This window comes from Mixophyes fleayi, chromosome 5 (assembly GCF_038048845.1).
Source record: "Mixophyes fleayi isolate aMixFle1 chromosome 5, aMixFle1.hap1, whole genome shotgun sequence".
Lineage (NCBI taxonomy): Eukaryota > Metazoa > Chordata > Amphibia > Anura > Limnodynastidae > Mixophyes > Mixophyes fleayi.
In genome coordinates, this window is record NC_134406.1 from 171,987,476 (window position 1) to 172,014,843 (window position 27,368).

General features: G+C 43.5%; 1 protein-coding gene across 1 annotated transcript in view; it reads left to right on the forward strand.

Annotated features, from left to right (window-relative positions):
* The first annotated feature begins 10,397 nt into the window (after positions 1-10,397).
* RIOK1 (RIO kinase 1) overlaps positions 10,398-27,368 on the forward strand; it is a 59,103-nt gene continuing 42,132 nt past the window's right edge. The window contains exons 1-9 of the mRNA XM_075213031.1: positions 10,398-10,470; positions 11,974-12,154; positions 14,655-14,745; positions 16,419-16,488; positions 16,767-16,809; positions 17,156-17,248; positions 17,786-17,898; positions 18,990-19,070; positions 19,641-19,727. Of these exons, the coding sequence (XP_075069132.1) occupies positions 10,418-10,470; positions 11,974-12,154; positions 14,655-14,745; positions 16,419-16,488; positions 16,767-16,809; positions 17,156-17,248; positions 17,786-17,898; positions 18,990-19,070; positions 19,641-19,727 (812 nt within the window). The 5' untranslated portion in view covers positions 10,398-10,417. The remainder of the gene's footprint in view (positions 10,471-11,973; positions 12,155-14,654; positions 14,746-16,418; positions 16,489-16,766; positions 16,810-17,155; positions 17,249-17,785; positions 17,899-18,989; positions 19,071-19,640; positions 19,728-27,368) is intronic.

The following is a 27,368-nucleotide window of genomic DNA, read 5'->3' on the forward strand; positions in this document are numbered from 1 at the left end:
CCCCAGGAACTAGCGCATGCGCGGCACAAAGCAGTTGCTAGGTTTCGTGTTCTAGTACGGTGACGTATGAGTGACGCGTTGCTTCCTTGTCCAACGGTCTGTGAGTGCGCATACATCTAACACTGACTGTAAGCACAGTGTATGAGCTGGAGGTTTCTAAACTGGTCTCTTGTGGAGAGTTAGCTTTGACTTAGTTACCCCTGCAACTTTTTTTTTTTTCTCATACCAAAGTGTAACTAAACCCAAAAATGCAAATGTACAAAATTAATAATCATAAATTATCTTCTGCAAAATGTTTATGTTTTATTTTATTTTCCCTGCTCTAAAAAGATGTCACAGACCATTTCAAATCGCCTCGCTCATAAGTTGCGATGTTCTTTAGGGGCATATTCAAATGTCTGTTTTACTCGCAAAAGTAACGAGGCGTTAAGAGTATTATAGGTAATACGGTAATTCTAAGCTAGATTTTAGCTAGCAGCTCCCTGAAAGCCGGCGTTAAAGGTACTGTAATAACGGTAATTACACACACTTACCGTAATAATGGTAATTATACACACTATTATCGTAATAAGCCGCGTTACTTTTGTGGGGATGTACTAAACAGGTGCTATATAAATAAATGATGATAATCAGAGAAAAGGATGATCATCATCAACATTTATATAGCGCCAACATATTCTGTAGCGCTTTACAATCGGGGACAAATACAGTAATAAACAAACTGGGTAGAACAGCCAACTTGTGCAGAACGGAATTGTCGAGTTGGGAGATATTTTGAGGAAAGTGAGGATATATATGTTGGTGCAGCTTTGTTGAAGGCCTTGCAGATTAGTAAAAGTATTTTATATTGGATTCGGTAAAAAACGGAACCAGTGTAGAGACAGAGTGATTCAGCAGACGAATAGCAATTTGCAAGGAAAATTAATTTAGCCGTGCAGAGATTTGAGTCTGTTATGGGGAAGACCAGTAAGGAGGGAATTGCGGGAGATGATAAGTGCACTAACGTTTTTGCAGTGTCTTGTATAGGATATGTGTGTATTCTGGAAATGTTTTTTAGATGTATGTAACATGATTTAGATATTTAGGCCGATTCAATTCTGCCACGAATAGCGTGGCGTTAGCAGTATTACCGTTAATACGGTAAAACTGCATATAATTACCCTTAATACGGTAATTTCAACGCTGGATTTTTACTCAAGATGAAATCCAGGTTAGAATTACTGTATTAACGGTAATACTGTAAACGCCGCATTATTCGTGGCGGAATTGAATCGGCCCCATAGACTCGATGTGGGGAATAAAGGATAGTTCTGAGTCAAGGATCACACCTAAGCAAAGAACTTGAGGGGTGGGGTTTAACGTCATATTGTCAACAGAAATAGAAATGTCAGGTATGCTTTTGTTGGTGGGTGGGAATATTATTGATTCTGTTTTAGAAAGATTGAGTTTGAGTTGGCGAGAGGACATCCAGGAAAAAATAGCAAAAAGACATTCTGTAACACAGGACAAAACAGATGCAGAGAGTCTGAAAACCAGTCACGGATGCCCAGCCTATCTCAGATACAGTAATCTGAACAGCTGGCCGTGACTTGAGTTACCTTGGGGTCATTCAACATCAAATCAACAAAGGGTTTCAAACTGACCGTTTCAGATTGTAATGAAATTTAGTATAATAAATGCTGTCATAGGTGTAAGGAAAACCCCCAAATCATAAGCTGATATGTGCACTGGTTTTGAAGTTATATGCCTTTAAAGCAGCACTTTTTTAACAAAAAACTTGCTTTTAACGTTTTTTTACAATTGCATTTGTAGCTCTCCTGATTGAGCTAGAGTTGGGCAATGTCTCATTTTAAACCTCTTTTTATAGGCTTTCATATGATATATAACACAGCATCATGTTTCAATCAGAAAATGAAAAATGTAAAATTTTCAAAATCAAAAGTTTGATTTTCTCAAAACGCCATATTTTACATTTTTGAAAAACATCTCAAAAATTGTTCACACTGTTGTTAATAAATCCCCACAGTTTTATTTTGGTATCATAATGGGATCATCTCCTACAGGAGCTTTCATTTTGGACTGTTTGTTAAAATAATGAAAATGAGAACTGTCTAGGCCTGTTTATTACTTTTAATTTATCTTCTTAAACAATCCCTTTGATGTATATTATGTACAATGACACATTATGTTAAATAGTGAAATATTTAAAACATTTGCGATAATTTTATGTCTTTCACATAGTTTAAGAAAGCTTACTACAGATCATTACCATTTGGTGCTGCTGCTCTGGATGGATGGTGCTACTTGATGGGTTGGAACTGCCTGAAGGCTTCATCTGTTTTTAGTATTTCCATTTTAGAAAGGGTGTACATTTGACCTGTTGGAGTTAAGGGATTCACCTTACACATAACATTTACCATAGTGATCCATAAAACATCCGGATTCCTTGGGTATGATAAAGATGGTGATGGACCAGCTGGATTGAGAAATGTCACTCACTTCATTGATGGTTTCAGCTTTCTCCAGAATAAATGCGAGCCACCATTTCTTACCATAGACAGCAGTTACATAACCTCTGATGTCAGCAAGTGGGAGCTGATACTACATTATCTTGAGGAACTGAACAATAACCCTCTTGCTCTTTTCGAAGTGTCCCAAGTTGTTTTCTGCATCTCGCACAAACTTTTGCAACTTTTGGTATTTCAGAAAATAATTTACACATCCATTCTGAAACAGCTCTCAACCCCTTCTTATTAGAAGTATGATTAGCCTTTTTAAATGAGTTGAAACAATAAGGTACCTGTCACTTTCCTTCATCTTTCTTTTTCTTTTTTTCTCTAAACCAATTTAAACACCAACCATTGCAAACACTGCTCTAAACCAATTTAAACACCACAGCAGGCTTGGACTGGGTTGTCGGGGAGTTGGGGAAGTAATTCCCATGATACTCTGCTGAGGGGTGAGGGGCAGGGTTTCCAACTCTGAAATGAAAAAGAAGCAACCACTAAGTGAAAAACAAGCCCAAAACAATCCTAAAAAAAGCCAAAAATTAATTATTTTTTATTTATGATACAAATATCAAGATAATATTAATAGTAATGGAATCTGCAGCAGTTTCTGCAGTTACAGTAACAAAAGATGAAGATTCAGGAGTTATAGCTGCACTTTATGGGTTTGTTTTATCTGTATACTACAATAAATCCCTAGCTTTACACTATAATTACACACATCATGTTCTATCTGGTCGCATATATACTCTCCATATCTACTGCATACAACACAGACAGGCTCCCCCAAGAGGAGCCAACGCTGAAGTTTACCTGCCAATACCTGAGGTCACGCCCACGTAAGAGACCAGCAGCGTCCTTACACTGACTAAAGCGTTATTATACACAAGGCAATAAAGTTTTTTGAAAAAAAAAATAAAATGTTGTGAAGCCCAAAAACCCGCGACCACCAGAAAAACCCCGCAACTCTAAAAAAAAAACAAGCCCAATTCCGCTTGTTATAAGCGGAATTGGCAACTATGGTGAGGGGAGCATGTGCTGAGTTCTGATTGGAGGAGCCCATCACATGCTCCTCTGACCCGTGGAGATCAGCAGCAGCCTCATGGACTGTGCCTTCTCTTCTCTGCATGGCCGGGTGACTGAGTCTTCTTCTTGGTTATAGAATGTTGCTCCCAGTCTGCTGTCTCCCTCCCTCCCTCCCAGCACCCATTCTCCAAGTTGCTGTTCCTCCCAGTGAAGAGGAGCCGATAGGAGTCAAAGAAGAGAGAAGACAGAAGAAAGAAGCGGAGAAGCAGAGAAAAGAAGAAGTACAGTAATGCAGAAAAATAGGGGTAGTGGAGGAGAGGATGCCACAGAAATTGGGGGGAAGGGTGGTTGCCACAGAAATTGGGGGGAAGGGTGGTTGCCACAGAAATTAGGGGGAAAATGGGATGCAACTGAAATAGGGGGGAGAGGGGATGCCACAAAAATCGAGGGGAAGTGGGGATGCAACAGAAATGGGGGGGTGGAGAGGGGATGCCACAGAAATCAGGTGGAAGAGGAGATTCAACAGAAATAGGGGGGAGGAGAGAAATCGGGAGGAAGAGTGGATGCCCCAGAAAACGGGGCGAAGAGGGGTTGCAACAGAAATTGGGGGTGGGGGGGTGGGATGCCACAGAAACTGGATGGGGGGAGGAGATAATTCTACATAACAGCAGGGGGGAGGGAAGCATGCTACTGAAAACGATCCACAAATAATCCTCAATAACGTTTGCAAAGTTTAGCTAAAAGGTTAAAATTACTTGTACTTTTTCTGTATTTTAAGTATTTGTTGATGTTTGCCTTTGCAGTTGTTTCTCTGCTTAGTAATGTCCCAAATCAATGAATGAGGGAAATAGAAATCAAATTCGTTAGTAGTAAACTATTTAAAACCAGATACATCAAAATAATCATTTCCTGGGGAATTCATAAATTTAATATAAAAAACATTTTAACATCATTCTGGCTCTTGTAATGCCATGTTGGTTTTAATTCTAATCAGTGACTTATTAAGAAAAAAAACTAGTATATTTATGGCCAGGAAACCTAAAATACAAATAGTTTTCACAAATTTGTCTGTAAACTTTTTGGGAAAAATAACTAAATATTGTTGAGATACATTTGTGATCACAGGGAAGATTTCTTTCTCCCTATGGGTGGCAGACATGACTAGAGCTTCCTTGCGTCCTATCTAGAACAGTCCCCTCTTTCTCCCAGAACAATCCCAACTGTATTCCATACACTGTTCACCTTTGTGGCTTTGTGGACAAAGGGGTTGAGGAGTGCATGCCACAGATGTAAAGTTAATTATATTAATAGACAGCAACAGAGGAGAGCCAAGTAGTGGGCAAATACTAAAAAAATAAATGGTTGCTCAATCATTGTTTATTTCTTAAAATCTTGTAGCAGAAAGGTATGTGGGAAAAAAGCTGGTTGGCAAGGGGGCTTTTGAGATGAAAGCAGTTTGGCAGGGAAGCATCTTTTGTAAAAGCAAGTGGGCTGGGGAGGATGTGAGAAAATCTGACTTGGGGCACCTACAGCAGTGGAGAGAGATAAGCTAGTGGGCAGGGGGACATGTACAGTGTTATTATGCGGTTAGCATGTTTGACAACAGCTGATGGGCATGGGGTGGCATATGTGAGAATAGGTGGTGAGCAGATGGACATGTGTGAGAAAAGTTGGTGGGCAGCGGGGGACATGTGTAATGTGTGTGATGTCAACTTTATTTTATGTTCTGCAATCTAGTATATGGAGCCTACCCTCTAGACATCCTGTGTTTGCTCCTGGGCGCAAGGTGAAGTCTGGACAGCATTCTGCGTAAGACATCAGTACATCTGGACATCCGTGCATTTGAGCTCCAGTCTTACCAGCCAGCCAGGAGGAGATACGAGTTATTATTTTTATTTAACAAATGTCAATGTCACTCACCGGACGGTTAGTGCCTCTGGTTTGGGACATGGGTCTCTCTCTCTCTTGCCGGCGCCTGTTCTGTGCCGCGGCCGTCCGCCATCTTGACCAAGGATTGCGGATGTGCAGAAACCACGGACTGTTAAAACCTTGCTCATAGTCTCATTGGTCAATCAATCACCTCTCACTACTTAAGGCACCTGTTACTCTATTACCGTTGCCTGTTCTTGGTTCTCATTCCCTTGTGACTCAGAGGTGTTTCCGGCTTCTACTCGTGCTCTCTGTTTGCTGTGGAACATACCTGCGCCTGGACAAGGCTTCTCTCCATATCATGGTACAACTTGCCAGCCGCAGACCACTCCACTCTACCTTGTTACATACCTGCGCCTGGACAAGCCTCTCCATATCGTGGTACAACTTGCCAGCCGCAGACCACTCCACGCTACCAGGTAACATACCTGCACCTGGACAAGTCGTCTCTCCATATCGTGGTACAACTTGCCAGCCGCAGACCACTCCACGCTACCTTGTTACATACCTGCACCTGGACAAGCCTTCTCTCCATATCGTGGTACAACTTGCTAGTCGCAGACCACTCTACGCTACCTGGTAACATACCTGCACCTGGACAAGTCGTCTCTCCAAATCAGTGGTACAACTTGCTAGTCGCAGACCACTCTACGCTACCTGGTAACATACCTGCACCTGGACAAGTCATCTCTCCATATCAGTGGTACAACTTGCTAGTCGCAGACCACTCTACGCTACCTGGACAAGTCGTCTCTCCATATCAGTGGTACAACTTGCCAGCCGCAGACCACTCTACGCTACCTGGTAACATACCTGCACCTGGACAAGTCGTCTCTCCACATCAGTGGTGAGTCTTACCGGTCACAGACCGCTCCACGCTATCTAGTATCATACCAGCATCTGCACAAGTCTTTACATTTACCAGCTGGAACATTTGTCAGGAGCAGCTTACCCTACTATTTTGCATGGTACCTGTTATTAGGTCTAAAGCCTATAGTGCCTTTGAAGTATAGCTGCGAGTCGCTGACTCTCCTGCTGCATTATTGATTGGTCCTTCCATAGACTTTATCCAGTTGTCATATATTGGTCTGCTGTATGCTACCTGTGTGCTAATGCACTTTGGAACTTTCTCCTCCTATTACTGCTCATCAGTCTACCGTGTTACCATTGTTTCCATTGTTCAGAGACTCTGCATTTATATCATTGGCATTCCCTTTCCTATTCAGTTGTACAGTTCCGTATATTCACCACACTTCCCAGAGGGCCGCGACCTGCACAGTGGCAGCCGCTAAAACCATACTCCCTTGCGGGAGTTCCTGGAGAAGACCAGCCACTGTGTTAAGACTCCGCGCCTCTGGTAAAGTGAAATTCCACCTGGTGAATTCTGGGTAAAACTCCTAGTGCCCGTGACAGTCAAGTGTGTGAGCGGCTGGGAAGTGAGATTTTTTCGGGGAGGGGGGCGGCAGGCTGAAGCTTTGCCTAGTACGCCGTGCAATCTTGCACCGGCCCTGGTAATAGCTGGTCAGTGCTGAAAGGCTGGTTGACAAGTCTGATTCTGAGGCTGGAGAAGCAGGATAAACCATGGTTGTGAGGATACCGGGATAACTCAGGAGGCCTGAGGCATCGGAAGAGTTACAGGTGTCAGGACTCAGGATACTCAGGAGACACAAGGCACGGGATGAGTCACGGATGTCAGGACTCAGGAGACACGAGGAGCCGGATGAGTCAAGGATGTCGGGACTCAGGTTACTCAGGAGACATGAGGCATCGGAAGAATCACAGATGTCAGAATTCAGGTTGTTCAGGAGACACGAGGCACCAGATGAGTCACAGATGTCAGAACTCAGGTTACTCAGGTGACACGAGGTGTAACAACTGCAGACACTAGAGCCAGATAGTTGGATACTACTGGCTGCTATCGACTGTAGATGCTGGACTGCTTGGGGAGCAATACACTGTAGAAACAGTGACAGAGAAGAGTCAAACAAGCCAGGGATCCACCATGATACCAGGGAGAAGCAGGTGCGAAGTCACAACAATGCCGAATCAGGGCTCACAGGAAGCAGTGCCAAAACGGAGGGACAAGCAGAGGTCAGTACCAGGAGATCAATCAAGGATAACACACAGGAAAACCAGCAGAGGTAATGACAACAGATGAACTAGCAAAGACTGCTGGGACAGACAGTCTTTTACAGGCTAGAGACAGGTGTTAAGCATCCCATAGTAACAAGCTTAGCTCTAGCAGGTAGCAGAACAAACCAAGTATCACAGTGGCCCCTTTGGTGTAACAGTGGTACTGCAGTATGGGTACATATAGTGGTAAAGTCCAACATAGTTCTTGGCAGACAGGAGCTTCAGGAGGCAAATCGTAACAAATAGGAGTCTCCTTGCCCCCTATGCTGAAGCTAGGGGGCCCTTGACATCTTCTACCTTCAGAGCTTTACGACCCCTTAAGGGGCAAGGGTCGCAGGCCCACATCCACCGCAAAGCTCAGTGAGTCTCTTTCTCCTTGAGTTCGGCCGAAGCTTCCCATGGGGAACTAAATCTTCAGCTCCCCCCAGAACAAGTGAGTTTCATATGACTTGGGGAGAAGGCTGCCTATAAGGGTCTTGCCCAAACCACACAAAAACAAACTTGTGACACACAAAAAAACGTAAAAATATAAAAAGTGTAGGTGAAAAAATAACTTAAATTGTGCCATATAGGCCCTAGCCTTTTGAGTATAAAAAAACTGTCCTTGACCAGGCCAAAAGGCTACAGCAAAGACAAAATAGTGTTGCCTGATAAATAGAAGTGCAAATTGCATTACTCTACGCACAGGTGTCGCCCTACCACCATGTGTATTTTTGGGCACCCCTGGCTCAGGCAGCACTGGGGCCATATAGCACCGCGGGCTTCAGGCAGCTAGCCTTTTATATAAAATCTAAATTATCGATAAAATGAATCTTATATTTATTGTTACCTGCAACAATATAAAAAACATGCTGTGTTTGCTCCCCTTCTGTCTCCCCTATTTCACACTGTGCCCTCCATTATGCTGCTTTTGCTCCCCTTGTCTCCCCTATTTAACACTGTGCCCTCCTTGTTGCTTTTGGTCCCCTCTCTGTCTCCCCTATTTCACACTGTGCCCTCCATTATGCTGCTTTTGCTCCCCTTCTTCACACTGTGCCCTCCATTATGCTGCTTTTGCTCCCCTTTTGTCTCCCCTATTTCACACTGTGCCCTCCATGCTGCTTTTGCTCGTCTTCTGTCTCCCCTATTTCACACTGTGCCCTCCATTATGCTGCCTTTGCTCTACTCTACTTGCTGCCTTCTATCTCCCCTATTTAACATTGTGCCTTCCTTCATGCTACTTTTGCTCCCCTTCTGTCTCCCCTATTTCACACTGTGCCCTCCATTATGCTGCTTTTGCTCCCCTACTGTCTCCCCTATTTCACACTGTGCCCTCCATTATGCTGCTTTTGCTCCCCTTCTGTCTCCCCTATTTCACACTGTGCCCTCCATTATGCTGCTTTTGCTCCCCTTTTGTCTCCCCTATTTCACACTGTGCCCTCCATTATGCTGCTTTTGCTCCCCTTTTGTCTCCCCTATTTCAGACTGTGCCCTCCATTATGCTGCTTTTGCTCCCCTTCGGGTCTCCCCTATTTCACACTGTGCTCTCCATTATGCTGCTTTTGCTCCCCTTATGTCTCCCCCATTTTAACACTGTGCCCTCCTTGCTGCTTTTGCTCCCCTTCTGTCTCCCCTATTTCACACTGTGCCCTCCATTATGCTGCTTTTCCTCCCCTTCTGTCTCCCCTATTTCACACTGTGCCCTCCATTATGCTGCTTTTGCTCCCCTTCTGTCTCCCCTATTTCACACTGTACCCTCCATGCTGCTTTTGCTCCTCTTCTGTCTCCCCTATTTCACACTGTGCCCTCCATTATGCTGCCTTTGCTCTACTCTATTTGCTGCCTTCTATCTCCCCTATTTCACATTGTGCCTTCCTTCATGCTGCTTTTGCTCCCCTTCTGTCACCCCCATTTCACACTGTGCCCTCCATGCTACTTTTGCTCAACTTGTCTCCCCTATATCACTTTCCCCCTTCACTTACCTTTCTCTTGCCTGCTTTCTTCTGAATTCTTCTCTTCAGTATTGCTCTTCGCGGCTCCTCTCTTTGCACTCTTCAAAGAAAATGTCAGGTGTGATTTCGACATTCAGTGCGAGCACAGCAGCAAGGAGGAAGGGAGCCAGATTGTCGCCGCAAAGAGATAAGAATTTTTTTTTCTTCCGGGACTCCAGGCCCTGCCTATGGGGACCCCTATGCCCGTGGGGCCCCTGGGCAATTGCCCAGCGTGCCCATGCGGAAAGATGACCCAGGTTTTCAGACCTCCCTTCGCCACAAGGCTACGGAAGGTCCATTTTGCCCTAGGTTCCATCACTCCATTGGCACTTCATAATGAGCTTTCTTGCTGCGGGCCTAATGGATAGAGGAACAGGAGATGGCCCATTGCCAACAAGGGGGTGCCTTTAAGCCTCACTGCGTACGTGGGCATCCACACCTGATCATAGCCAGAATGCAGAGATGTTATAAAATAAGGCTAATGGCATATCTGCTTTACCTCAAAGTGAAACATAAAAAGAGAGGGTGAATTGTACTATTTTATTTTTTATCGAAGGTGGTTCTTAAACAATCATTTAGAAATCACTAAAAAAAAAAGTCAGTTCCCTAATCATTGACTTTAATAGACTGCCATTAGCAAAATAGTATTCCTGCCTGTTTTACCAGTTTTTATGTTACGACTTAAAAATGGTCAATAAAAAAGAGCAACTCTAGTTTTTTAATTTGTATATATTTAAGGGCAAGTCATGGCAAGTTATTACTTATAATACATGAACCTGTATGAAAGCATAATTTGGTGAATGGGATGCTCCCAGTACAGGAAGCACACGTGGGGAGTACTGTGCGAGACACATGCTCACAGCTGAGAGCACCAAGATGGCCGCTGATCCGGAGCAGCTGGAGAGGTGATGTAAATTATCCTAATAATCTCTATTAACCAGTTTTTACACGGGCTCTGTGTCATGTACTAGTGTGCAGCGGCACGGACTAATGCGGGATTCTATAATATGTACTGTATGTAATCTGTCTGTAATGAGACTGCTGAAAGGAATAGGCCTCAGCAGCGCTCTATAGTTATTCTGTTACCCGGAATTGTGCGTGAAAAAAGAGTAGCCCTGATTATTTCCAGCTCCACTCTGATGGATAAGCATGGATTTCCAGTACCTGCTAAATGTAAAACTTTATTTCGTTATGTGAAGGTGGCACTTTTATTAGGAGTAGTAGTCTGAGCATTATACTGTAATATGCATATATTCAAATCCATATGGACTAGTTTATTGAACAGAACCTATAGGAGGTACAATACGTGTTAATTACTCATAATACAGATACATTTTAATACCTATATATTATTGCAATCAATGTTGCAGCAAATTTATTTATGGTTTCTGAATACCATAACTAATATGCAGAGCTACTACATATAACTGTAAGATGTTTTTAGAATTAAGAAACCTGATAAAACTCCCTCAGACCATACTTTAAAAATGCTATTTATGTTCTATAGTTTGTTGTCACTACCTGTTTAACTATGATATCTGCAATTTTAAGAGTGTATTGTATAGATTGTAAGCTTGCAGTCAGGGTCCTCCTACCTCTCTGTCTGTATGTATTGTTTTATTACTGTTTACTGTTTTTGTTTCCAATTGTAAAGTGCTACTGAATTTGCTGACATATATAAATAAATGACAATGATGAGTGTAGGACTCCATGTATACTTAACTAAATTAATTTTTTTTTTTTTTTTGTGGAGTTTAAATAGGACCACATATTGGATCGTTTGATGTAATTTTACATTATTGTATAGTACCATGGAGTTGCCAACAACCAAAACAAAACAAAATGGGGTTCGCCTGGGAGAACTCACGAAATCAAGTGTCCTCCAGACATTTAACTCTAATGAAAATGCATATTAAATGTTGTTTTCATCATCATCGCCATTTATTTATATATTTACGAATGTTTTAGAGATCACTGTAGGACTCTTGATGCGAGTAGTTTTATTAAAAATGCTGATGAAACGCAAGAAAAATGCCAATAGGTATGCTAAAACTTTTTATATGTGGTAATTTAGTACAGTGAGCATCGCTCCTGGAACAGCTTCCTCTATAAGTGTTCCTACCCACCAGTGCTTTTGTCTGAGTCGGGTTGTTAAATTACAGTATGCTTGCTTGTGGGTCAGATTTCTTTATATCTTGCCAGATGGAAGCCAGCTCCAGAAATTGCATAGCCTATAAAAAGTGTGCTGGATTTAATGTTCTCCTGTGTGGAACAGGAACAGGGTGATGGGAAAGTCAATGTCTTTAGTAACTACATACTGAAATAAAGCAGTAATAATGCTATAAAGTGGTGACGTCCTCTTTAATCAAGTCATCTGTTCATGCAGTTAATTATTTCTATTTTTATAGTGAAGAACTGGAAAGTTATGAAAAGTTTATCCAGAGAAAAAAAGAGCTTACCACTCAGGAATATTGTGGAGAGGACAGTGATGAAGAGGAAGATGATGATGAAGAGGATGACTGGTACTGGGAAAATAGCAGCACAAATCTCACAAAGCATTACTCATCTACAAGAGGGAGTAACCCTCAGGTATTTAAATTGCTTGTCTTAGAATATCTATAAAGGAATATTTAATTTGGCTGCAAATCATCATATCTGTCTTTATAGGTAAGATTTGACTTCACTTAACAATTTAATGTAACGCTTTACAAACAAGATCCCTAAGGGCTTGTTTCCACAGATGGTTGTACAGCTGCCTATGGTATGTTGCCCTCATCTGTGTTCACAGAGAAGTGATTGCAGCTTAGCCGGTCCTCAACATTGTGATCTATGTATTTAATAGGTGGACCACAATGTCAGGAATCACTGTAATAATACGAGACAGACCAAAAATACTGTGTCAGGTGTCTGTTGGGTGTTTCAAAATTGGCACATTGAGTACTGACATTTCTTTTCTCGAGATAATCAATAAATCATTATATTGTGGACCAGCTACTCTGCATTCACCTACTGGAAAACCCAATACAAGTCAAAGGATGTACCTGTATCTACAAGCCCTAACAGTAAAAAATGTTAAGGTAGTTGTGAGGGTACCACCCTTAGCTGGGATGGCAGTTACTTTCTGTGGGATTCAACTCACTCAGGTAGACTACAATATATCCAAAATAAGGCTTTATTACGACCGCACAACACCACAAGACGTTCACAAGTTACAGGGTAAATGGTAGCATTTATGCTCCAGCAGCCTCTTGCAGTCAGCACTACAAAGTAATAATAGTCTCCTTGTCTTTCAGACTCATATCCTACCGATTATTGCCACTACTGATTAGCTAGACAATTACGGTGTTGCTCAGCCTGGGTTACTGGCTCACACAGACTCTGTCCTGGTAGGGTTTCCTCCAGTGACAACACGATGCCTGGCCCAGAGTCCTTTTTGCTGATGTCTTGTACACCAGGATCCTCCAAGCTAGAATAGCTTTCTTGGCATTCTCCTCCCTATATTCTTGGCTGATTACACATGGAGTAGGGTCAAATGTCTCAATCCTCCCCCTTACAGCAGGGGTCTCTCAGTGGACACATTAGATGTTAGACATACAGTCTCTGTTACCTTGATTATACAATGGAATGGCTTGACTCAATAAGCTATTTGGCTGAATACACTACTAAACAAAGGATTACAATATAACATCAAGGAATGACACTTCACGCTTGTGTGAAACAGCAAGACATTTGACACATGGTATCTGCAATTTTGCATAATCTGAGTCTGTGATATATTTTGATACAATAACATTTATATTGATACATTTTAACACATTTCCCAATGCTATTTCAGCCAGTATATTACTGTGGAGGCACAATGCATATAATCTAGAAGTTCTAACCTAATTACCTCTCAGATTACCTGTTGACCTAGCTAATTAACAAGGGCTGCCAGCTAGTTATGTCAAGATGCTTAGACATTGTTCTGATTACAAACCAGGACTACTGCACACCTCATTACAATGGGCATTTGAGACAAATGGTAATTACCTTAGCTAACACAAGCAAAATGACTTCTGCTGTCCTATTTTTTTCACACAATATGGCAATATTCTTTCTATTTCTAATACATACAATATTGCAGGTAATAGCAAGGGCAAAATGTACCTAATAACATGAAATAATACACTGATGCTGTGGTGTATATACTTAGACTGGGCCAAGGATTAAAAACGAGTGATGAATAAAAAGTTCTCAGTCCAGTAGCACCCCGTTTCCTGACAGTAGTCATGAATTATAACATCATGCACACCAGTCCACTATGTTGGAGTAAATTATGTCTATATATTTTATGGTGGTAGAATATACTAATGTAATACAAAAAGCCTTCCAGTCTCATGCCTAAACTCCCACCGGTCGGCTACCTCTCTTTCTCATCCCTTCTTCCCTTCTCCCCCTTCCTCGACTCCGTCTCCGTTTCTCCCATCTCTCCGTCTCATCCATGTGTCTGTCTGTCTTCCCCTCCCTTTAGATTGTTCGCTCCTTTGAGCAGGGCTCTCCTACCTTCTGTTTCCATCACTTTTACTGCGCTCTCCAGCTACTCAGCTCACCTCCTCTCGCTTCTCTCAGCTCCCCTCAGTGACTCTCAACCTGTCATCCGTGCCCACCCTCTTGGGCCATAGTTACCTGCCTATACTCACTTTTCCCCTCCCTCCCTCTCTTTCATGCTGTGCCTGAGCCCCCAGAGTTATAGTGCTTACTGTTACTTGTACTGTGCTGTTTCACCTTGTACTGTGCCATTGTTTGTCCTTGTACGGCGCTACGGATACTTTGTGGCGCCCTATAAATAAAAATTAATAATAATAGATACAACATTTTATACAGCTTGACTCTAATATTGCTTCACTTTCATATGTGACCTTCCTTATTTTTGTTTTTGCTCCTCTGAGAATTTTCCCATCCATCCTACTCTTCTCCAACAATTAATTAAGTTAATTAACAGTTAATATAAGCTAAAACAACTACTTTTGTAACTTTAAAAATATGTTCAAAGGCTTCAACAGAAACAAAACCTATGTCTCTTAATAGTAGAATTTTTGTGTTTCAGTCCAACAGACAGTACATGCATAACAACTCATCAAAGGCATATACTGTAACGGACAAAGTTCTACAGAAGTATGAAAATAAAATTCATTTAGGTAAGCATAAGCAGTTTTACATCAAGTTGTAGTGTTCCTTTTGTGATACTTGGGGATGACACCTCCTCATGCAATCTTTTCTGAATATACAAAAGCTCTAACCAGTAGAGCTAAGCTACTCGTGTGATAGTTACCAAAGTCAAGAAAACACTTTCTTCCGATTTGGCACTTATGATATAGGCAAAACCCGTTTGTTCACATGGCTCATTTTTAATTTATTCTGTGATATGTAAATGTTAATGAAGTAAAAATAGCTGCATATAATAGTCATGTACATATCAATATTTAACTTAACTATTTTAACTTTTATGTTGTTGGGCAGCTGCAGTTTATATGTCAAGTGTGACTTTGCCTACAATGTGTAGCGCTAACTTGGTGCACCTATACCCATCACATTATGTTTACTGGAATTGTCAACATTCACTTTAATGAATATTAGTTTGTAAAATGCAGAAAATAAGAATGGATAATGAGAATATAAATAATACAATGTTTTGTACACTTTTTAAATTTTGCTCCTTCCTCTCTATACCCCTGCCTGCTGGGATAATCAGTATTTTCTTTTTTCTTTTTTTTGAACACTTTATAAAGGAAATAGATACAAACATGAACAATAGGCTATACAATACAGATATAGGGGTATATTTACTAAATTGCAGCTTTAAAAAAGTGGAGATGTTGCCTATAGCATATAGTTATCATTTATTTAGTACATTCTACAAAATGACAGCTAGAATCTGATTGGTTGCTATTGGCAACATCTCTACTTTTTCAAACCTGCAGTTTAGTAAATATACCTTTTGTGGTTTTACACTAGAATAAAAACTGCATCTGAATTGCTACTGGTAGGCCTAAATAAAGTATTGTAAATGTTCACTTTTTAAATTTGTAACTATTAAATTATATTGTGCACACTTGAGACTGAAGGCATGTGGATGGCGGTTAGAGATGTCTGTGCTTCAGATTCGCTTTGTGCCCTACCTCTCCCACATAATGATATATATCAATTTAAAACTTTGTGAATGAAGTGGGAAATTACAATATAGTGCTGAGGAGTATTGTCACACAAAGGTGAAGGAAATTTTGAAGATTAACGGGAATACCATATTTGTTCAGCAGCTGGACCCAGAGAGCTCAGCTGTCACTGATGTTGTCATCTCTGTTCCTCCTTTGGTGGTCATTGCGGCCTAAGTGGTGCCAGCAGCTAAATTTTTCCGTGGGGGGCAAGTTTCCCGGCTCTATATGTCCAGTAGCATGCATGATAGCAAAGATTAAATACTGAACATATTGCAGCACAAGAGCCAAAGCCTTCTCTAGAAACCAGTAGAGGAAGGAGGTTCACCAGCCACTACAATGACTAGTTCACCTTTCATGTCTCCACCTTCCACTGTCTCTGCTCATTCCAGCTGTACCACACCACAGGTAGCTGCATAGGAATGATGGCTTCAATAGCTGTGGCTGATGACTTCTGCCTTACAGCAGAACCAGCAGCGACAGTTGTTACTCTGCTGCCAAGTGTATCATTTGTTCTCCACACCACACATTTCATTGATTATTCATGGCAAGTTACATACAATCATGATTCCTTTAATGTACAGTGCTCCTTAATATGTTTGTGCTTTATGAATAAAGTATAATAATTGTAACAATATAAAATATTATTTGCTCTCTAGGTAAACTTAATCTTTCGGACTCCGTTATGAATAAAGTCACTGAAAAATCAAGACAAAAGGAGGCAGACACGTCCGTATTCCAATACTTTAGTTCTATTGCTATTCTTTCTTTCTTTTTTTGCATTTGTAAATTCCATTGTTGCTTATTTTGTCATTTGCAACCATGAACATTTCATCTCTGATGTTTTATGATAGAAACCCTTAAATCGGACTTTTAGAGAAAGAGTGATAACCAAGTTTCCCTTAATATATTTTTTTTAATTACCTCCTTGCTAACAAAACACAAAAACTGTTACTGTAGTGTGTTGTCAACACATATAACGTTTTCCGTTTCCTTCTTAATGACAGGTATCGGGTTAAGGATAAATCTGACAGAGCTACTGTTGAACAGGTGAGTTTATTAACTTTTTGTGATCTTTCGAAAGCTTTCATAGAGAGGGGTGTGTTTATAATGAAGATGCAACTATGGGGACGGGGGCAAGAAAATGAAGACAAGGCAATTAAAAATATCAAATTCTAAATTGGGGTGATTTACCATTTTGGTAGATTTAATAATGCTTAGAAATTACAGTATTTGTTTCTTAACATGTATGACATGTTTATGGTAGCTGGTATAAGGGATGAGAAGGGAGCCCTTCAGTTGTTGCCTCAGACACTAGAATGTCTAGTACTCCATTTCATAACTCACAAATGTGTTGTGCCAAGATGTATAATATTGGTTTTGTTCTGCTTGTAAGGTGCTGGATCCTAGAACACGGATGATTCTCTTTAAGATGCTTACACGAGGGGTAATATCAGAAATCAACGGCTGTATCAGCACAGGCAAAGAAGTGAGTACATTATTAAATAAATTACAATATGCTGGTTCTCAATTTTAATTTCTGTTTGAAAAGGCAACTTGCTTGGAAACTTTTAGTACTTGTTGTTTAATCCCATGACTGTTTAGGGCGAGAGAGACTCTCCATCCAATTGTAAAGGACAAGTCCCACTCATCCGGCAGTTGAAGGGTTACAAGAGAACCCTACCTCATCACTGCCCGCTGTAACCAATGGGTTTTATTGAAGTGCTGCAGCTGGTCACATGCGTTACATCACTATGTGCAGCATCAATTTTTGTACGTTAAATTTCTAATAAAGAACATACCTTTAATATATACTTTCTTACTGTGATACATGTGGATGAGTTATATACATTATAGAACGAGTTAAGAGTAATTGGCTTTGCATTAACACAATAATAAATATATTTTGCTTGGTTTGGCCACATCATATCACTGTCTGTGATGAAGATGCATACAGATTTGATAAACTTTGTTGCTTTGTTTCTTAAGTATATTTGTATTCTGATGGCTTGGCTTCCTCTTTTAGGCTAATGTTTACCATGCCAGCACTTCAAATGGAGAGAGCCGAGCAATTAAAATATTCAAAACCTCAATCTTGATGTTTAAAGATCGTGATAAATACGTCAGTGGGGAATTCAGGTGAGAGAAGTGTAGAATCCATACCTGAAGCATAGAAAGTATACAGGTCCAAAAAATCATTTGCATTGCAAAATATGTTCTATGATTAACCAAGTTACCCGTATAATATTAGTATTGTCAATGACGCAGGCTGTTTTTTTAATTATTTTTTTTTATTATTTTGTTTCTGTATAATATATTGGCATACTATATTGTCAATTGAAATAAATTATAACAAAATGTGAGGATAGTGGTTTACAGCAGCTTCCTATGCCCAGTGTATATCAGACACAGGAACAGCGCATTTATCAGCTCCTATACTCTGTGATCATCTAATTGTCATTTAGGCATTGCAAGATTTGTATCTCCCCCGACCCCCCCCCCCCCCCCCTGCCCCCCCTTTTTTTTTTTTTTTTTTTTTTTTTTTTTTAATTTTATTTGTTTATCTTGTATTGTTTTGCACAAGTGTCAGTCACACAATGCAAAATACTGTTAACACCATTCCTGTCCACACTAAGGTCAGTGTTACATTGGTATACAGTGTATCTGCCACAGAAACCTGGAGTTAATCTACTCTTTACCCCCTGCACATAGAAGACACTGTTACTGTTTTATAGTGCTTTTATTCTCTGTAATCAAGTAAATGAAATATCTGCTCATAGCCCAGAGGTGCTTTAACTTCTTATTGTTTTATTAGTGTACTCCAATCGCCTCGCCTCGCAGTTTAATCAGCTGGTAACTGATTGTTCTATACCACAACCGGTGACTTTATATCAAGGCTGAGTGACATCACAAAGGCTGTTTACAATGTAAATCAGTCATGGGGTCAGCCACCTCTTCTGTTTCATCATGCTTGCATTTTACCACTGAATGTAAGGATTTACATGCAGGGAAACAAATGAATGCTTTGTAGACTTGAACCTGGGCTATTATCAGGGTGTTTCAGATTTTTCATGTCAATTGTTACCTAAAAACTACAGATTTCAACTTTACAGGTCTTCATAAAGTGGACAAAACATTTTCAGACTTCATATAGTTTACATAATATTTATTTTCTTTCTTTCTTTTTCTATTAATATTTTTTGTTTCTGTGCTTACCATTTGCTTTGAAGGTTTCGACATGGCTATTGCAAGGGGAACCCTCGAAAAATGGTGAAGACCTGGGCGGAAAAGGAAATGAGGAATTTAATTAGGTGAATTAAAAGTGCATTTTGATATGCTTATTTTGGTGATTGGTGGAAACCGCCAACAATTGAATATGCCCCTATGGGGGGGAATTCATTTCTCCCCGAAGTCCCGCCGCTCTAAAACTATTACTGTTATTACGATAGTGTGCGTAATTACCGTTATTACGGTAGTTCTAACGCAGGCTTTTTGCTCGCAGCTCCCTGAGCCGTGTTAATATTACCGTAATAACTATAATGCGGCAGTAATTTGGGGGAATTGAATTCCCCCCTATTAGTGTTCCTAGCTCTTTGGATATTACCATGTGGTATGCTCCTGTTCTATTCTCTGTGCGCTGTGCATGCAGCCAGCTTTGTTTGAGCCCGGTCAATCTGCACTGCATCCACAGAACACTAGAGCACTAAATTCTTAAAAAGCCTTGTGTGAAGCTGTATATACCAGCAACATTTCTTGAGACTTTCCCCCTTTTCTGCTGTGTTGCATTTCATTGCACCTATAGCAATGCAGCAGAGTAATTGCAATGAGAATATGTTAACTTTAATATCTACCTAATTTACCTTGTGTTTGACTCTGTCAAGGCTGAACACTGCAGCAATACCCTGCCCTGAGCCGATTATGCTGAGAAGCCATGTCCTTGTTATGGGGTTTATTGGTAAAAATGAGACGTGAGTACTTGTTTCTATATACTACATTTTTTGCAGATCCAAGGGGTAAATAGGTTTGAGTACTAAAGAGTAAAAACAAAAAAAGTTATTCAGTCCTTTTGATAATCAAGTTGCAATGCTACGTTTTCCTCTGTTCCTGCACAAAATAACTTAATTCCTTAAGTATTCTATGGGTTAAAGTTAAAAAAAAATCCAAAAACCAATGATGAGAAGTTGTAAAAAGCACTTGACCTAGGAAAAAGTCTTGTAAAATATTGCATATTAGAATTTGCAGTATGGCTTAAGTGTTTGTCGCAGAAGTTTTCTACTTTCCTACTTTGACAGAGCTTGAAATGTTTATCATTGTGTTCACGTTTATCATGCAGCTGAAAGCAAGCTATTGTATATTGGCCATTTCCAACTATATGACTACACTGCTTTACAGTAGAATTAAATATGGAAGTATAAATAAAGATTTCCTTGCTACCACATTTGCATCTAAAATATCTTCAGTTCAAGTCCTGGAAGCTTAGGTATGCTTTTGTGAATGTTATGTCGGAGCAACTTGATTTTCTCTTTTCTACCATTAGGCGACACTGCGAGACATAGGTGGTATAGTAGTGGGTGTAGGAGTCTAGGCACTAATCAACTTCTTTGATCTTCACTCTCCTTCCCTACTATGCCCCTCCTCTCCTGTGGATACCTCATTTTATTTTAAGTGCATAGGAGATAGGTCACTTCTGTATAGGCTCCTGCCTATACTTGTATTAGTTGTAGGTTTTTCATATTTTTATTTTACCTTCCTATACAGGTGCAGCGCAGGGATCAAACTCGAGACCCAGAGGAGTGACTAAGACTACAGCTCTGTTCACTCTGGGTCCAAGTGCAGGTAAGCAGCAGCCTGGTCTCCGTTACCTGGCACTTGTACTGGCAGCCTGTCCATCCCCTAGCTTAACAAGCAACAGGGGGACATAACGTAAGTCTACCATAGAGGCAGTAGTTATTGTCAGGCACCAGAGTGCACAGACACACGTTCTAAGTTGCTAGTCAGGCAGGAGTGAAGCTGTAGCAACCTCTCCTCCCCTCCCGACGGACTTGCCGGCATTCCCTTCCCCCTTAGAGAACGAGCAGCTGGGGGCACAGCTCAGCGATCACGCTCATTAAGAGAGCGTTCCGCTCGCTAACTGCACATGCAGCCTGGGCACATTTTGTTTCTGCGGTGGTGCATACAAAGCCGACATCCATACAATTGATGCGCTGATCGGCGGTTCATGAAGGCGGCCATATTAGTAGAGGCACTGGAGGCGGAACTTCCTCTCTCCCCCTTCTCAGCTTCCTGGCGCGGATGGTGCCATTCTGAATACTGCAATTGCACACTGCTTGCCAGACAAAGGAACCAGTGATTCAGGAGAGCAGCCATTTTTAGGGAGGGCTCTAGAAAGAACGTCCTCCCTTTTTCCTGGTGCGGAAGGGGCCATCTTTCATTGTGATACACGGGGATCATCGTGCTGCATGCTGCTCCTCTACTCTTCCTCTCCTCTACTGGTATCGTTGCACCTTTTTATTGTAATTGCTGACAATCGATTGCATTACTTTACTAGCTTGTTTACACTATCAGGACTATTGTTCTGTGTCTTGGGATTGGTGTATTTGCTTGGCATTGTAACCTGTCAAGATCTTTGTCTTCTTGGTAGTCAGACTTTAGCTCTCAGACTTTACAAAATGTTAATATACAGTTTTCTACAGGTATATTGTTTATATCTGTGAACATTTTAAATATGTCTGAGAAGGGGACATCCAACAACAAGGGTTCATCTGCTATGTCTGCACTGCATTATACCTGTGACAAATGTAATACTAAATTATCTGTTGGACAGATAAGGTGCTTGTTGCACAGCATGCGAGGCTGAAATCCAAGAGCGATGTGCCCCAGCGCAGGGGTCGGCAGTCATGGAAGAACCGGTCTGTGCTAAATTACTGACAACCGCTATGGCAGAGCTCACCCGGGCGTTGATGCGATCCGCAGAGGTACATGATTTTTCTGTTTCGCACAGTCCCTCACATTCACTAGTGGACGCAGGCACATCTTCACAATCCCAATCAGTGCATGAAGAAGAATGACTGCTCACAGCTTCACACAAGGCCAAGAGAATCATTACTGATGCATCTAAGGGCCTCTGTCAGGATTCTGACCATTCCTCAGAGGAGGAGGGCGAGGTAGACTTTGGTCTGCAGGAGGATGATTTACTCAGTTCAGCAGATTCCTTCCCCGCCCAAAATGTAGATAACCTTATTCTGGGTATCGGACACTTCTTAGGTTTTGTTGAACCCAAGCCCACGGCCCCTTCAGGGTTCCCCCTGTTTAAGAAGACTAAAGCGAAGGTAGCTGCTTTTCCACCATCCCCTCAGAAGATGGCGATGGTATCGGACGCATGGCAAAGGCCAAATAGGCAGTTTATGATGGCAGGTAGATTTAGATCGTTTTACCCGTTTCCGCCAGAAGATTCCATTAAATGGGAAGCTTCCCCTAGGGTGTACACCCCCGTGGCATGGTTTTCTTCCTCTTCGGCTACTCCTACTCGGGAGCAGGTTTTAGTAAGGGATCCCACTGATAAGTGTGATCAGGCCCTCCGTCCAGCTTACATTGGGGTAGGCATTATGTTTAGACCCACTATGGCGGTTGCCTGGGCTAACAAGGCTATACAGCATTGGCCCGGACTGCTGGTTAAGGGCATTTAAGATGACTTCCCACGCGCAGAAATTCTTTCCTTAGCCGAGCATGTCCTTGACACCGTTGATTATGTAAGCCAGGCAGCCATGGATGCGGTGTCTGTCAATGCCAGATTCTCTGAACTCATTGCAGCTCGTCGTACCATGGTTACGCTCTTGGACAGCGGATGCTGATTCAAAGCGAGTTTTAAAGGGTTTGCCTTTTGATGGGGTTACTCTCTTCGGTTCAGAGCTAGAGAACGTCATACAAGTGGCCACAGGAGGAAAGAGCAGCGCTCTGCCCATGGGGTCCAGTAGACCACGAAGACAGGGATGTTTTCGGTCCTTTCGTTCCTTTAACCGGGGCTGGGGCACCCCAGTGAGGGGCCAGTCTTCTGCTCCCCGTGGTGGTTACAGCAGAGGCAGGGGTGCTATTAGGCGAGGGGCCTCGAGATCGGGTAATAAGCCCGCAGCGTGACAGTCTTTCCCCACAGGAATCTGGGGCACGCCGCCTTCATTTCCAGCACCAGTGGCGGACATCCACCACAGACGTTTGGACATGAGGAATTGTGTCCCGGGGCTATGTCATAGATCTAGTTCAGTTTCCACCACGAATATTCTTTGCCACAGCTACCCCCCCCTCAGGCGCAAGGCACTTCAGGAATCAATTCTGAATTTGCTAACAGCCGGTGTCATTGTTCCTGTTCCAACACAGGAAAGAGGTCGGGGGTTTTACTCCAGTCTCTTCCTAGTACCAAAACAAGCAGGTAAGGGCTCAAAAGTTCAGAATGGAGTCCCTTCGAACTGTCACAGCGGGAATGAATCAGGGATAGTTTATAGCCTCCATAGACATCAAGGATGTCTACCTGCACGTTCCTATATAGAGGGGACACCATTGCCTCCTCCGCTTTGCGGTAGAAAAATACCATTTTCAGTTCAATGCCCTACTTTTCGGCCAACCGACAGCTCCATGAGTGTTCACCAAGATCATGGTGATCATGGCGGGACTCCTGCGGCAGAAGGGAGTTACAATAGTTCCCTATCTAGACGATCTCCTTCTGAAAAAAACGTCGGCGTCGCTCTTAACTCGACAAATCCAGATCACTATGCAAGCACTTTCCACTGATACCATGACAGTTCCATGGCACTTCTGCCTAGTGTACCTATTTCCCCCGATACCCATGCTCTCGCGGGTACTAAAAAAAGTTAAAAAAAGAGCGGGTCCCCGCCATTCTGGTAGCTTCCCATTGGCCACCAAGAACATGGTTCTCAGACGTTCTGAAACTGCCAGTGAATCCTCCCTTCCATCTGCCAATGCATCCGGACCTTCTCGTTCAAGGTCCTCTTCTCTGCAATGATTTAGATCGGCTAACTTTAACGGCGTTGCTATTGAGCCCTTAATTCTCAAGGCCAAGGGTTTTTCAGCAGAGGTTATTGGTACTATTATCAAGGCCAAGAAATTGTTCTCCTTGGCCATATATTATCGAGTCTGGAATACATACATTCTTTGGTGTGAGGCCCAGGGTTTCCACACATCCAAGTTTAATCTCCCTAGACTGCTGGCCTTCCTGCAGGCCGGCCTAGGGGCTCCGTCTGGGGTCCCTTTATGGTTCAGGTCTCGGCGTTCTCCATTTATTTTCAGCGGAAGCTGGCAGTCATCAGGGATGTTCAGACCTTCTTGCTGGGGATCCTTCATGTGCGGCCCCCCTTCGTTCATCCAGTAGAACCTTGGAACCTCAACCTGGTGCTCAATGCACTAATATATACGTCATTCAAACCTCTAGACTCGGTGGATTTACGCCATCTCACCTGGAAGATGGTATTCCTGTTAGCGATTTCGTCAGCTCGTAAAGTGTCGGAATTAGCAGCGTTCTGCTGCACCTCTTCCTTCCTGATTTTCCACAAAGATAGAACGGTCCTTTGCGCTAAAATTTCATTTGTTCCAAAGGTTGTGTCCAGGTTCCATTTAAAAAGAGATTGTGGTATTGGCTTTCTGTCCTCCACCTTCCCCTTCCTTTGCTCCCTTTTCTTCAGGGGGCGATTTAATGTCACTGGATGTGGTTCGAGCTCTTCGGAGTCATGTAGACCGCACCGCCTCGGTCCATAGAAACCAAAAAACCAAAGATCTTTTTGTTCTTTATGATGCTCAGAAGCGGGGTTGGCCAGCTTCAAAACAGTTGCTTCCCCCCCCCCCCTTCACACACACACAATACACGCACGCAGTGGTCCCTCACACACACATAATACACGCACACAGTGGCCCCACACACACACACACATAATACATGCACGCAGTGGCCCCTCACACACAATACACGCACACAGTGCCCCCACACACACACACACAGTGGCCACACACACACACACACACACACACACACACACACACACACACACACACAGGGCCCGATTAAGGGTTCTGGCAGCCCTAGGCTAATACGGCCGCAGCGCCCCCCCGAATATATATGTGTATAGGAACACTCCTGAATATGAATGTTCAGGTGTATTCTCCAGCATTCAAATTTAGACAGATTGTGCCATTGTCTCTTACCTGTTCTTGCTCTTCTCTCTTGCAATTTTGTTATCCTCTCGCTGGCTTCTGGAAAGTTGGCGTCCTGTTTTAAAAAAGCAAAAATTTATTATAATGCAAACCCTGAATGATTAGGCCCTTTAGTTAAAACAAAACACCCCATTATGGCCAGCTAAAAGTACCCCATTGCACAGGCATATATAAGCAATATCTAAATATTTGTGTTCAATCAAATACAAACCTCTACCAGCCCCATCTCACTAATATTTAGTATTCTAGTGATTGCTGAGACCACAGAGAGCATCCATGTGACCACCACACAATCATGAGATTATGCCCTCCAAAGCTGCTCTATTTTTTAAATAACCCCTGCAGCCATTTTCCTTAACCACCGTCTCCCCCCTCCCCGCAGCCATTTTCTTTAACCCCCCCCCACAGCCATTTTTCTTACCTCCCACCCTGCATCCATCCCCCCTGCAGCTATTTTCCTTACCTCCACTCGGTAGCTATCCCCCCATCACATCAAAACTCCCCCAGTCACATATATCAGCCCCCTCCTTCACACATATCAACCTCTCTCCCTCCCTATAGATTTTCATGGCAGCCCCCCCCCCCCCCTCCCTCCCTATAGATATGCAGGGCAGGTCCCCCCCCCTCCCTATAGATATGCAGGGCAGGTTCCACCCCCCCCCCCCTCCCTATAGATATGCAGGGCAGGTTCCACCCCCCTCCCTCCCTATAGATATGCAGGGCAGGTTTCCCCCCCCCCCCCCCTCCCTATAGATATGCAAGGCAGGTTCCCCCCCCCTCCCTATAGATATGCAGGGCAGGTTCCCCCCCCTCCCTATAGATATGCAGGGCAGGTTCCCCCCCCTCCCTATAGATATGCAGGGCAGGTTCCCCCCCCCCTATAGATATGCAGGGCAGGTTCCCCCCCCCCCTCCCTATAGATATGCAGGGCAGGTTCCCCCCCCCTCCCTATAGATATGCAGGGCAGGTTCCCCCCCCCTCCCTATAGATATGCAGGGCAGGTTCCCCCCCCCCCCCCTCCCTATAGATATGCAGGGCAGGTTTCCCCCCCCCCCCCTCCCTATAGATATGCAGGGCAGGTTCCCCCCCCCCTCCCTATAGATATGCAGGGCAGGTTCCCCCCCCCTCCCTATAGATATGCAGGGCAGGTTCCCCCCCCCCTCCCTATAGATATGCAGGGCAGGTTCCCCCCCCTCCCTATAGATATGCAGGGCAGGTTCCCCCCCCTCCCTATAGATATGCAGGGCAGGTTCCCCCCCTCCCTATAGATATGCAGGGCAGGTTCCCCCCCTCCCTATAGATATGCAGGGCAGGTTCCCCCCCTCCCTATAGATATGCAGGGCAGGTTCCCCCCCTCCCTATAGATATGCAGGGCAGGTTCCCCCCCTCCCTATAGATATGCAGGGCAGGTTCCCCCCCTCCCTATAGATATGCAGGGCAGGTTCCCCCCCTCCCTATAGATATGCAGGGCAGGTTCCCCCCCTCCCTATAGATATGCAGGGCAGGTTCCCCCCCTCCCTATAGATATGCAGGGCAGGTTCCCCCCCTCCCTATAGATATGCAGGGCAGGTTCCCCCCCTCCCTATAGATATGCAGGGCAGGTTCCCCCCCTCCCTATAGATATGCAGGGCAGGTTCCCCCCCTCCCTATAGATATGCAGGGCAGGTTCCCCCCCTCCCTATAGATATGCAGGGCAGGTTCCCCCCCTCCCTATAGATATGCAGGGCAGGTTCCCCCCCTCCCTATAGATATGCAGGGCAGGTTCCCCCCCTCCCTATAGATATGCAGGGCAGGTTCCCCCCCTCCCTATAGATATGCAGGGCAGGTTCCCCCCCCCTCCCTCCCTATAGATATGCAGGGCAGGTTCCCCCCCCCCTCCCTCCCTATAGATATGCAGGGCAGGTTCCCCCCCTCCCTATAGATATGCAGGGCAGGTTCCCCCCCTCCCTATAGATATGCAGGGCAGGTTCCCCCCCCCTCCCTCCCTATAGATATGCAGGGCAGGTTCCCCCCCTCCCTATAGATATGCAGGGCAGGTTCCCCCCCTCCCTATAGATATGCAGGGCAGGTTCCCCCCCTCCCTATAGATATGCAGGGCAGGTTCCCCCCCTCCCTATAGATATGCAGGGCAGGTTCCCCCCCCCTCCCTCCCTATAGATATGCAGGGCAGGTTCCCCCCCTCCCTATAGATATGCAGGGCAGGTTCCCCCCCTCCCTATAGATATGCAGGGCAGGTTCCCCCCCCCCTCCCTCCCTATAGATATGCAGGGCAGGTTCCCCCCCTCCCTATAGATATGCAGGGCAGGTTCCCCCCCTCCCTATAGATATGCAGGGCAGGTTCCCCCCCTCCCTATAGATATGCAGGGCAGGTTCCCCCCCCCCCCTCCCTCCCT